Source organism: Rhinoderma darwinii, chromosome 6 (assembly GCF_050947455.1).
Source record: "Rhinoderma darwinii isolate aRhiDar2 chromosome 6, aRhiDar2.hap1, whole genome shotgun sequence".
In the NCBI taxonomy this organism is placed as follows: domain Eukaryota; kingdom Metazoa; phylum Chordata; class Amphibia; order Anura; family Rhinodermatidae; genus Rhinoderma; species Rhinoderma darwinii.
Window position 1 is genome coordinate 54,281,488 of NC_134692.1, and position 12,690 is coordinate 54,294,177.

The following is a 12,690-nucleotide window of genomic DNA, read 5'->3' on the forward strand; positions in this document are numbered from 1 at the left end:
AAAAGATAATGTTTGGACCCCCTGCACTTCACAAAAATCACCAATGTTGTGAGAATTCTACGGTACAGCATAAGCAAAGAAAAAAAAAATATGAGTACCATAAAACATTTACCATTCACTGTGATCTGTTAAAGAATAAACCAGTAAATAAATAAGCAAATGAACAGCGTGTGCTGCCCCCAATTACTTATACATGTTGAGCGCTACACAACCCGGACTGATTTCCACTACAACAGGAGGACCAACAGCATAGGATCAACTTGTTTAAGAGAAAAAAACAGCCACCAGGTTGCCTGGCAAGGCACTAGCTGAGATTTGTTGGGGTGACCCCATGCTGTCTATTTGATTTATTAATTAAACAAACACGATACAGGGCCCCAGCAGACGTTTATCACACAAGATGGGCTTAGCTACAGGACCCCAACAGACCGTACCACACATGATAGGCTTAGATACAGCAGCTCAGCAGACATTATGATACTGTATATGATAGGATAAATACATGGCTCAGCGGACATTACCACATATGATATGCATAGATACAGGGAACCAGCAGACCGCATAACACGAGAGGCTTAGCATCAGACAGTATCATACATGATAGGTTCAGAAACAGGGCCCCAGCAGACAGTATCACACATACTGTCTGCTGGAGCCCTATGTCTAAGCCTGAGACATAGGACACATTAAATCCTTATATACAGGGCTCAGCAGAAGCATTCATATACTTACCCTCTCTACTCCTGAGTCAGGTCCTCCTCATCTCTGGGCAGAGCACTGGGTCCTGACGCCATTCAGTGTCATAACGTTATGCGCGTCACACATACAACGTCCTGATGCTGAATGTTGCTGGACCCAGTGATGCCAAAGAGGGTTCGACTCAGGAGCTGGGAGGGTAAGTATATAGAGATTTTACTCTAGTAACAGGGGCTCGTGTAGTTTAGTGCATGGGCCCCAGCAGGGGTGTAACTAGGAAAGACTGGGCCCCATAGCAAACTTTTGACTGGGGCCCCCCCTCCCCTGGGTGTCACACAACCCCCCCTTGTAGATAGTGCCTTTTTTACAGCCCCCCTGTAGATAACGCCATACAGCCCACCCTGTAGATAACGCCATACAGCCCCCCCTGTAGATAACGCCATACAACCCCCCTGTAGATAACGCCATACAGCCCCCCCTGTAGATAACGCCATACAGCCCCCCCTGTAGATAACGCCATACAGCCCCCCCTGTAGGTAACACTATACAGCACCCCCCTGTAGGTAACGCTATACAGCCCCCCCTGTAGGTAACGCCATACAGCCCTCCCTGTAGGTAACGCCATGCAGCCCCAACCCCCCAAAAAAATCCGACCTATAGTTTGTCCTACAAAAGACATGTATCCCCTATCCACAGGATAGGGGATACATGTGTGATCGCTGGCACTGATAAGGAGAACGGGGGACCGAAAGTCCCCCGAAGTTCTCCATGACTAACCTCTGACTTCCAGAGTCTGCGCAGCTCAATAAAAATGAAAGGAGCGCTGGTCACACATGCGCACAAGCGCGACCGGCGCTCCATTCATTTCTACGGAGCTGCAGACACAGACCCCGGAAGTCCGAGGATTCTCATGGAGAACTTCAGGGGACTTTCGGTCCCCCGTTCTCCCTATCGCTGCCAGCTATCACACATGTATCCCCTATCCTGTGTGATCCAGATGGATGGAGTAGTGGATGTCCCAACAAGGCTGCGATGTCAGCAAGGAAGTGGCGGAGTCATGTTTTGGGCTGGAATCATGGGGAGAGAGCTGGTAGGCCCCTTTAGGGTCCCTGACTGTGTGAAAATGACTTCTGCAAAGTACCTAGAGTTTATGACTGACCACTTTCTTCCGTGGTACAAAAAGAACAGTGCATTTTGAGTTTTTTACTTCCTCCTAATGATAACAGATTTTTTTTTAGAAGTAAAAAATGCACTGTTTCAAATTATTATGCACAACAGAGATCAAAACATTTTAAAGGTTGTAAAGAGAACTAAAATGGTAATTTGTTGAATTTGCAGCATCAGGAGGTCATATTTACAGAAATCAAAAGCTCTTTCAATCAAAAAAAACTTAGCAGGCCAAGTTACATGTTAACATAGGACCCCTTCTTTGATATCACCTTCACAATTCTTGCATCCATTGAATTTGTGAGTATTTGGACAGTTTCTGCTTGAATATCTTTGCAGGATGTCAGAATAGCCTCCCAGAGCTTCTGTTTTGATGTGAACTGCCTCCCACCCCAATAGATATTTTGCTTGAGGATGCTCCAAAGGTTCTCAATAGGGTTGAGGTCAGGGGAACATGGGGGCCACACCATGAGTTTCTCTCCTTTTATGCCCATATCAGCCAATGACACAGAGGTATTCTTTGCAGCATGAGATGGTGCATTGTCATGCATGAAGATAATTTTGCTACGGAAGGCACGGTTCTTCTTTTTGTACCACGGAAGAAATTGGTCAGTCATAAACTCTACGTACTTTGCAGAGGTCATTTTCACACCATTAGGGACCCTAAAGGGGCCTACCAGCTCTCTCCCCATGATTCCAGCCCAAAACATGACTACGCCACCTCCTTGCTGATGTCGCAACCTTGTTGGGACATGGTGGCCATTCACCAACCATCCACTACTCCATCCATCTGGACCATCCAGGGTTGCACAGCACTCATCAGTAAACAACACGGTTTGAAAATTAGTCTTAATGTATTTCTGAGCCCACTGCACCCGTTTCTGCTTGTGAGCATTGTTTAGGGGTGGCCGAATAATAGCTTTATGCACACTTGCAAACCTCTGGAGGATCCTACACCTTGGGGTTCGCGGGACTCCAGAGGCACCAGCGGCTTCAAATACCTGTTTGCTGCTTTGCAATGGCATTTTATCAGCTGCTCTCCTAATCTTATTAATTTGTCTGGCAGAAACCTTCCTCATTATGCCTTTATCTGAACGAACCCATCTGTGCTCTGAATAAGCCACAAATCTTTTCACAGTACGATGATCACGCCTAAGTTTTCTTGAAATATCCAATGTTTTCATACCTTGTCCAAGGTATTGCACTATTTCATGCTTTTTGGCAGCAGAGAGATCCTTTTTCTTTCCCATATTGCTTGAAACCTGTGGCCTGCTTAATAATGTGGAACGTCCTTCTTAAGTAGTTTTCCTTTGATTGGGCACACCTGGCAAACTAATTATCACAGGTGTCTGAGATTCATTACAATGATCCAAAGAGCCCTAAGACACAATACTATCCATGAGTTTAATTGAAAAACTAATAATTAAATGTTTATGACACTTAAATCCAATGTGCATAATAATTTGGAATACGGTGTATATAAATTTCTTTAGCATAAATCATTTTATGTACATGTGAACGGATTAAACTTTGTGTGAAAATCGAAGTGGCATCTTCCTCACTTTCCAAGCAGCCTGCAGTTCTCGTTTCCCTACGTGCAGGCTCTCTGTAGATATTCAGATACCCATTCTCCAAAAAATGTATCTATAGTAATAACGTAAATAGTAGTCAGGGAGGAGGGGGGGACGCAGCTGCTGCCTCTCTGTTTATCACATCACACATGAAAAAGCTCATCCACTCAGCATGCATGGAGAAAAGAACAGAAGAAGATAACCCAGAAAAAGCAGGTTAGACACATTTGATTGTAAAAGATAGATACCAAATAATATAGACATATTAGATATCCTAATAACAATATGTGCAATACATTTATTACATCATTTATAAAGACCAGTTTGCGTGGTAAAAAAAAAAGAACTAAAAATTATTCTTAAAGTGACATTCTGTGGTACATCTACATTTAAAAAGTACAACTATCCAAAACAGGGCCTCATACAGCTACGCCAAACTAAAAAAGGCATGTGCAGCCATTGCAGGGTAGAAGTAATCAAGTGTAACAGCCTCCCAGAGCTAACAGTAGTGAAAAAAACTGTAAACCGTGACATCCAAAGCTTCTAACATTGCATTTCAATTTTGCAAGAGTTGGAGCGTCAGAGGCAGAAAGAACAGGAACATTTAGACGCGGAGGAACGCATGCGACTTCTAGAGATGGCAACTGAGGAGAGAGAGGAATACCATAGAAAGAAACGGGAACGAGAGGAACAGGCCAGGAGAGAAGAAGAGGAGAGAAGACTAAAGGCAGAGGAAGAAGTTAGGGCTCTTATGGAAGAAGCACATAGACAAGCTCAGCTGTTAGCCAAGTAAGTGCATAAACATGGCGGGAAAATTATCCAGCCGCCTTTCCGGTCCTGTGAATGCAAATACGCATGTATAAATATAGGTGTCTGCTTAACATATTTTTGCTTTTCATTAAAAAAATGTAAAATACTTAACCCTTTGGACAGCGGGTCGTTGCAGGTTCCCATTCTGCAGTGACGTCTTTTGGTGTCTTTGCTTCAGAGCGGGGAGTGGCATTTCAATGAGTGCTCATGCTCTGTGAACAAGCTGGCAATAACAGCTCCTGTTCTAAGACCAACTGTGGCCCGACAAATTTACTATTATTTACGCCAGAAACTGGTATAAATTCTAGCTGAAATCTATGCCATTTCACTTTGTGGCCCACGGACACCCTATGGCCCACAGACAGCCCAAGCTGGGACAAATTTATTAAGAGACGTGCACCTCTTAATAAATTTGTCACATCTTATTCAAGTGGGCTTTAGTCTAAGGCTGGCGTATGAAACGTCAGTCTTAGTAAATCTAGGCCATTGTTTCAGTGTCCCCTCACATAATCAGGTGTCCCCCTAAAACATACTGTGAAGTTAAAGCATTCTTATCGCTAAAATACTGAATGGCCACTTTATTAGAGACACCAACTCTTTCACGATTGGAGATTCCCTGTATGGAAATTAGACACATGACCCCGGAATGCAGCATAAAATCAAGCGAGCAAGTTTTACGTGGATTTCAGTAGCTTCAGTATGAATCCACATTAGAATAGGCAAAACAAGTGATCTTAGCGACTTGGAACGAGGCATGGTCAGTGGTGCTAGACTATCCAGGGACAGTATAATGCCCCCCATAGCTGTCCCATACAGTATAAACCCCCCATGCAGTATAATGCCCTCCATAGCTGTCCCATACTGTATAATGCCCCCCATAGCTGCCACATACTGTATAATGCCCCCATAGCTGCCACATACAGTATAATGCCCACATACAGTATAAAGCCCCCCATAGCGGTCCCATACAGTATAAACCCCCATACAGTATAATGCCCCCCATAGTTGTCCCATACAGTATAATGCCCCCATACAGTATATTGCCTCCCATACAGTATAATGCCCTCCTCAGCTGTCCTATAAAGTATAATGCCCCCATATAGTATAATGCCCCCTCAGCAGCTACCATATGAGCCCCTCCCCTCCAATACCCAGTATAATGCCCCCATATGAGCCCCCATCCCATACCCAGTATAATGCCCCAATATGTACATACCTAATAGAAAAATAATAACATAATTACTTACCTATCCCCATTCCCACGACGGGTGGAGAATCCGTGCTGTGAGTGACTCGGCGCAGACAGGTGCAATGACATCACTACATCGCGCCTTCCTGCGCCGAGCCGCTCACAGCACAGGCTGCAGCATTGCACTGAACTCGCAAATACAGTTGGAAGCGCGGTCAGCGATGGCTTGGGGGCCCGGTCGCAATTGCGACCGTTGCGACCCCTATAGCTACGCGGTGTCATGTGCTGCTATTTGAGACCTTCTACCCGGCTTCACATAGCCAGAAAGGTTTTATTTAAGTGATGTTTAGATTCAAGAGATCTGGCAGTAATCATGCCTGGTTGTGGCTAGTAAAATTTAGCCCATTTGTTAATTGAATTTGGTTAACTGGTTAATTTAGTATCTAAAGGGGAAATTACTTTTTCACATAGGGCCAGGTAGGGCTGAACAGCATTTTTCCTTCAATAAATTATGTCATCATTTAAAAAACAGCATTTTGTGCTTACTTGGGTTATATCTGTCTAATATTAAAAGTAGTTTGATGATCTGAAACATTCAAGTGTGACAAATATTCAAAAATAGAAGTAATTGGGAAGGGGGCAAATACTTTTTCACAGCACTGTAGTAATGAGTACGGACTATGTCCACTGTTATGGGCATGTATGTCTCCATTAGTAGTACACATCGTTGCTCTTCTTGTTAGCCACACAATAATGAGTATGCAACATAGTTCAACACCAGGGCAAATAACCTATTTGAGGGGAAAGAAATAATTATATATATAATTATAAACACCTAGATGAATATCTTATGGGCCATAGTTTTGTGGGTTTTAAATAATTCTGGTAACTCATTGCCTTTACAAGTGTGGAATGGGACCTGAAAGGTTGTCAAACAAAATTACTGTCCTGAAAGCCATAACTATCTAATTTCCTTTGGGGCATGCTGTGTGTCTGGACAGCACATTAGGGCCCCAATCGGGGTATTTTTGAAGACACGAGTAACAGGGTGATAAATAATGGGGGGGGTGTTTCTTCAGTTTTATGTGTGGTGTACAAAAAAAACTGTCTTTAATATGACACATTCAATTATTAAATTAATTTTCGATATTTATTTATTTTTTATCACCTGCTTTGCAATTATTCCTGCAAAAAAAAATAATCTGTGGGGTCAAAATACTCTATATATACTCAAAATAATACATTGTGAAGTGGGGGTTTTAAAAAAAAGGGGTTTTCTATAATTCTGACATCTATGAACCTCTGAAAACCTGGCTTAATGCATGAAAACAAAATATATTTAAACCCATTTCTTATTTTTTTTAATTTGTAAGTCTTTTAATATGCTCAAAAATCTAAAACATGTTTTTAAAAATTGCTGACAAATGAAAGTAAAAACATGAAAATATATATCTGATAACATTTTTGAAGTGTGTATGTGACATTTTGCACAAATTGTAGTGTTTTTTAATAAATATAAGGCAAATTGCCCTACTTTAACTGACTAAATAAGGTACATTATGTAACAAAACAATATATTAAAATTGCTTAATAATCCGCACTATATCTAATAATTATTCATCATAGTTCTAGGACGCCTTTATTTATCATGTTTATAAACACTATGCACTAAAGTTGTGATTAAACAGCCAGGCCTTCATCTATTAGCAAGAACATAGGTACTATACAGGCAGACCATGCAGCTGCTATGGGGCCGCTGAAGTAAGTCCCATTACAAGTTGGCCTCAACCCCATTTTATTTGGTGGTAAAAACCTGCAGAAATGTGGTCTTCACATATGCTGCAATGTTAGCAAACAGGTATGTGGAAAATATTCTTGTCATGAAAATGACATGGGGTCACCAGGACCTCCTGCCGCAGGTAGTTATGAGTGTGATGATGTCATGCATTACATGATAGCAAACTCATTTTTATATTTGCTATGCCATGTCTATGTATGCCACTGTGTATGAGTAAAGAATAATGTAATTGATTCTCTACAGTGATGAACAATTATTGTGATTTTATAAGAATTTGATGCAGTTTTTGTGTGGAGGCCTAATACATCATTTACCTTCACAGGCAAACAGCAGCTCTGGAGCAACAACTGCAGTTTAATCGGGGGCTTTTGAAGGAATCTGTTGGCATGGACCAAACCCAAGGCGTTTCCAGACCCTGGGTGTTCTCTTATTTTGAGTTTCTGGAGCTACTTGGAATGCCCCTTCCAGTAGAAGGGGAGTAACACTCTGTTTACATGCAGCGGGTAAATTACACCAAACATCGACAAAATTTTTTGCATTGAAAATCCACACATCCAGATGAGGATTTCCCCATTCAATTGAAATGGCTAAAATACATAAACTATTGTAAGTCATGGATATGGATTTGAAAGTTCTTAAAATCCATGCATTTTTTTTGGGCAAAGAGTGAATGGAATTCACGTCATTGTGTGAACCCTACTGAAAAATTGAAACAAGTAGCAGCTAAATGTGGTTATAGGGCTAATACAAGAAAAACTTGCTCTACTTTAAAAAACAAACACACTCGGGCAAAACTTCTACACTGTGTTATGCTAGTACAGGACCAGAGGGCTGAGCATGACAAAGGTATTCAAAGTATACCAGAGAATCCCTGTGTCATGCACTGCCCCCTCAGCCCCTATACTAAGCATAACCGTGTGTCACTTTTACCTACAGTCCCTCTTTATGCACTCTTAAATCAGTCCTATGAGATGCTTCCTCGCAGGAAGCCACGTTTTTTTAATTACTGCTTTGTTCGGTAACTCATGAACTGCAGGAGTCTTTTGAACTTTACATACTGCGTTTAATTACCAATAATCAAAATGTGAAGAAAATAACAAACCATTTATATCATAGAATCATTATTTGTATGACTGAAAAAATATATGTTTATCCAGTTCATCCTATTATTCTGCAAAGTTGATCCAGAGGAAGACAAAAAACAATCTTCCTCATCTTAGGGTATGTGCACACACACTAATTACGTCCGTAATTGACGGACGTATTTCGGCCTCAAGTCCCGGACCGACCACAGTGCAGGGAGCCGGGCTCCTAGCATCATACTTATGTACGATGCTAGGAGTCCCTGCTACTCCGTGGAACTGCTGTCCCGTACTGAAAACATGATTACAGTACGGGACAGTTGTCCTGCAGAGAGGCAGGGACTCCTAGCATCGTACATAACTATGATGCAAGGAGCCCGGCTCCCTGCACTGTGTTCGGTCCGGGACTTGCGGCCGAAATGCGTCCGTCAATTACGGACGTAATTAGTGTGTGTGCACATACCCTTAGGGAAAAATTCCCTACTGACTCCAATATGGCAAACAGATTTCCAGCAATCTAGTAACCATAACTTGTAATATTATTACACTCAAGAAAGGCATCCAGGCACCTCTTTCAGTGAATTCACCGTGACAACTTTTTCTGGCAGAAAGTTCCATAGCCTCACTGCTCTTACAGTAAAGAATCCCCTCCTATGTCAATGTAGAAACATTCTTTCCTCTAGACGTAGAGGATGCCCCCTTAAAAAGTGCAAAAAGATCTGAAAAAGTGCTTAAGCGCCGCAGTCCTTAACAGAAATATTTGACCACTGACTTCAGAAGAATTGTTGTAAAACAGAAATATTAATATATTAAAATTACTTGACACAAAAGTGGTGTTGTTCTTAGCAACCAATCACAGACTTGCTCTCATTTTGTTGAAGAAATCATGGCTCAAAATATGTTAGACTGAAATTTTAGACAAGTGTTCCAATCGACACACACTCCGGGAATTTATCCAGATCCAAATCATAGGTTGTATCGATATATCGGAGAGAAGTAAGAGACACAGACATTGCTTGTATGCTCAAAAATACTCCTCTAAGTTTTATTGCCAAAAACAACTACAATAATATCTTTCATAAAAGGGAGAAGCTTAATTTAAACCAATTATTTACAATATAACAACTCAGATTCAGCCAATAGCATACAATGATAATATTTCATCTTGAGCCAATCACAGACATACAATAGATTTCAAATGTAATATTAGAATTTTCATTAGATGTTTGCATCAGACTTAACACTTGCACATTCTGGTCTCGAAATGGAGGAGTATGGGAGTTATTTGCAAATATGTAAGTGGATAATGGGATAGAAACAAATAATTAGGAATGTGATAACTTCATGTCTGGGCATTCAGCCAGACTGCTAACTGCTAACATATCAAGGTTACAGAAAGAACATACAGATATTATATATTTCTTGCAAACAAAGCAGACATGGGGGGGTGGAATAGAAATTACATATCTGCATGATCCGGCATCCTGCTCGATAATTCATATTCTAATTTAATACAGAGAATATAAGAGAATGACCCATCCATCACAATTTTCTCTGCAGTTGTAATCAAACTGAATGTGGTGGGTCGATGTGGGCTTCAACACTGTTTATGCTTTATAAGGGAATGTCTCATGATTAAATATTACATTTCTCTGTTAGATCACCCAAAACATAACAATTTTCAATAATGCTCCTGTGTCTAGATATTGCTGTTACATACTTGTTATGTTGCTCTCTGGTGTTCTTTTGATTCTTTTCTCAAGAAATACACCTAATGTCCAGGGCCGGTCTCGGACATATAAGCAGCCCTGGCACACAAACCGCACACCAGCCCACATTCAATACCACCAACCTCCTATATTCGAAAAAACATAGCTGCATGCAATGCACACTACGGGATAATTTGTTGTAATTCATCACGCCCCTCTCTTAAATATGTAAACCACATCATCATCAAAAATAAAATAAAAGCAAAATATAAAAACACCTATACAGTCAGGGACAGACATACACTCGCTTTTTCAGTTAGGGTCAAGTGTACGCTACCAATGTACAAGCACCAATAAAACCACTAATACCGCCATACAGTGACCATATAGTGGTCAGATATCAGTACTATACTGGCATTGTGCGGAGTATTATGGCGCTGCAGACCAGACAGTGACCATTAAGTAGTCAGATTACAGTTCTACACAGCTCCTTGCAGAGTAGTATCATGCTGCAGACTATACAAGATAATAATACAGTACTGATAAGACGCAGTCACAGGCACAATTAAATTTAACAATAGTCACCTCTCCTGACATGTCTGTTTTAGTAAATTCCCCATGAAATAACAATTCTGAAGCAACTTTTATTAGAACTCTGAAATTGTGCCATTCCTCTATTATTACTCCTGGAACTATATCAATAAATCGACAACTGGGTATTATCATTTCATTTTTAAAGGCTGTGTCCCTACATTCTATGACAGTTTCCAATCATTGCTGACAGTAGCACTCTGTGTAGGGACACATCCTATTGACAAGGGGAATGGTACACTGAGACTTTCTGTAGCACTACTGATTGATTTTAACTATCCAGTCACAGCCGCCATCCACAAGACAGTTGGAGCACCATAAAAAGTCTCCAGCTAGACCAAGCCTTATTCATACATTTCCAGGAGGAATAACAGAGGAATGTCACAACACAGTGTTCTAAGTGAGGATTCGCCCAATTTCATGGGTAATACAAGGATTTACCATAACAGACATGTAAGCAGAGGTGACAGCACCTCTCTAAACCTAGTTCCTCACAGGTGACATATTTTCAGAGTTTAGACGTTCTCCTGCCTTTTATTCTCCATCCGACCCAGACCACCATGATGACTTCTCCTGACGTTTGATGTGGAGACATCTTTTGCCCCTCACTTCTGCAGCTTTCCTCAGTCACTATAGCAACACAAGTAACTTCAGAACCAGACCAGACCCCTAAATTAATTCAAATCCAAGACCAGACCCCTTCATAACTTATATGAAATAAATAAGACTGAAGTCCTAGGGTCCAATGATATGCTTGATATTTATGCTCTAGCTACTAATTGAACGCATTTCTCCGTATTTCTGTGCGTAGGGAGAAATGTGTCAATCGGTGGCTGGAGGCGGGGGGAGCATGAATATCATGCATATCAGTGGCCTACAGGGCTGCAACGCTGGCCGACACAGCACATATATAGCATGTATGTGAAATCAGGGTGTCTGTCATTACTTTATGTTGCCCTCAGACATGACAGCATAAAAATCAGACAGCTCTGGTAGCACTACATCAGATTTGGAGTCAGTGGCGTAGCTATAGGGGTTGCAGCAGTCGCCATTGCGACCAGGCCCCGAAGCCAGGGGGGCCTGCGGCCCCCCGCACCACATCAATAAAAAGTTACTATAGTAACTGACAGTACTTACCCGCCTGGCCCTGGTTCTGGAGTGCAGCGGAGGTCCTGACGTCACAGCGCTGTGCGCGTGCAGAATATCCTGACCCTGGATAGAGTCAAGACCTCCGCTGCGGCTGAAGAGGAGGGTAAGATTAATATCCCTGTCTGCTGAAGCTGATAGGTCAGGTTCCGACTCCTGGGACCTCGCCAATCAGCCGTTTTGAAGGGGCCGCAGCGCTCGTATGAGAGCTGCTTCCCCTTCATTCCGGTCACTTGCTCACACTGTGAATCCATGTCGGCGACTCACAGTGTGAACAAGTGAGGGAAATGAAGGGGAAGCAGCTCTCGTACGGTACGAGCGCTGCAGCCCCTTCAAAACGGCTGATTGGCGGAGGTCCCGGGAGTCGGACACCGACCCATCAGCTATTGATGGCCTATCTGGAGGATAGGCCATCAATGTTTAGGGACTGGACAACCCCTTTAAGCCTACGATGTAGGAGGCTTAGAGGGCCCATGAGACAAGAGCACAGATTGTGTGATGCTGTCTGCTGGGCCCTGTATCTAAGCCAATCACATGATAGGCTTAGATACAGGGCCCATGTGTGATCCTGTCTGATGGGCCCTGTATATAATCCTACCACACGGTAGGCTTATATACAGGGCCCCAGCAGACAGTAATCATATACTGTATAAGTGTAAAGGATCTGCCAGGCACAGCTTCGGGGTTAACGCCCATAGGTAATCAGTCTTCACCTGAGTCTATGTCTCTGAGACTGACTCCAGCTTCCACCACTCAGGCTGGCAGGCTTAGGAGTGGGAGAGCCTATCGCAGCCTGGCCAGACTCAGCTAGCTCCCGCCCTCTGTCTATTTATACCTGCCTTTCCTGTTCCTCCTTTGCTTGTGATTCTTCTCGTGTGGTTTCCTGGCCCAGCTACAGCTTCTGACTATTTGATCCTGCTCCATATTGACC

The 12,690-nt window shown here is 42.4% G+C and overlaps 1 protein-coding gene across 1 annotated transcript in view; it reads left to right on the forward strand.

Annotated features, from left to right (window-relative positions):
- The window catches only part of KIAA2012 (KIAA2012 ortholog), a 151,585-nt gene extending 143,112 nt beyond the window's left edge, over positions 1-8,473 (forward strand). Inside the window, exons 21-22 of the mRNA XM_075829745.1 lie at positions 4,004-4,223; positions 7,554-8,473. Of these exons, the coding sequence (XP_075685860.1) occupies positions 4,004-4,223; positions 7,554-7,713 (380 nt within the window). The 3' untranslated portion in view covers positions 7,714-8,473. The remainder of the gene's footprint in view (positions 1-4,003; positions 4,224-7,553) is intronic.
- Positions 8,474-12,690: the final 4,217 nt, after the last annotated feature.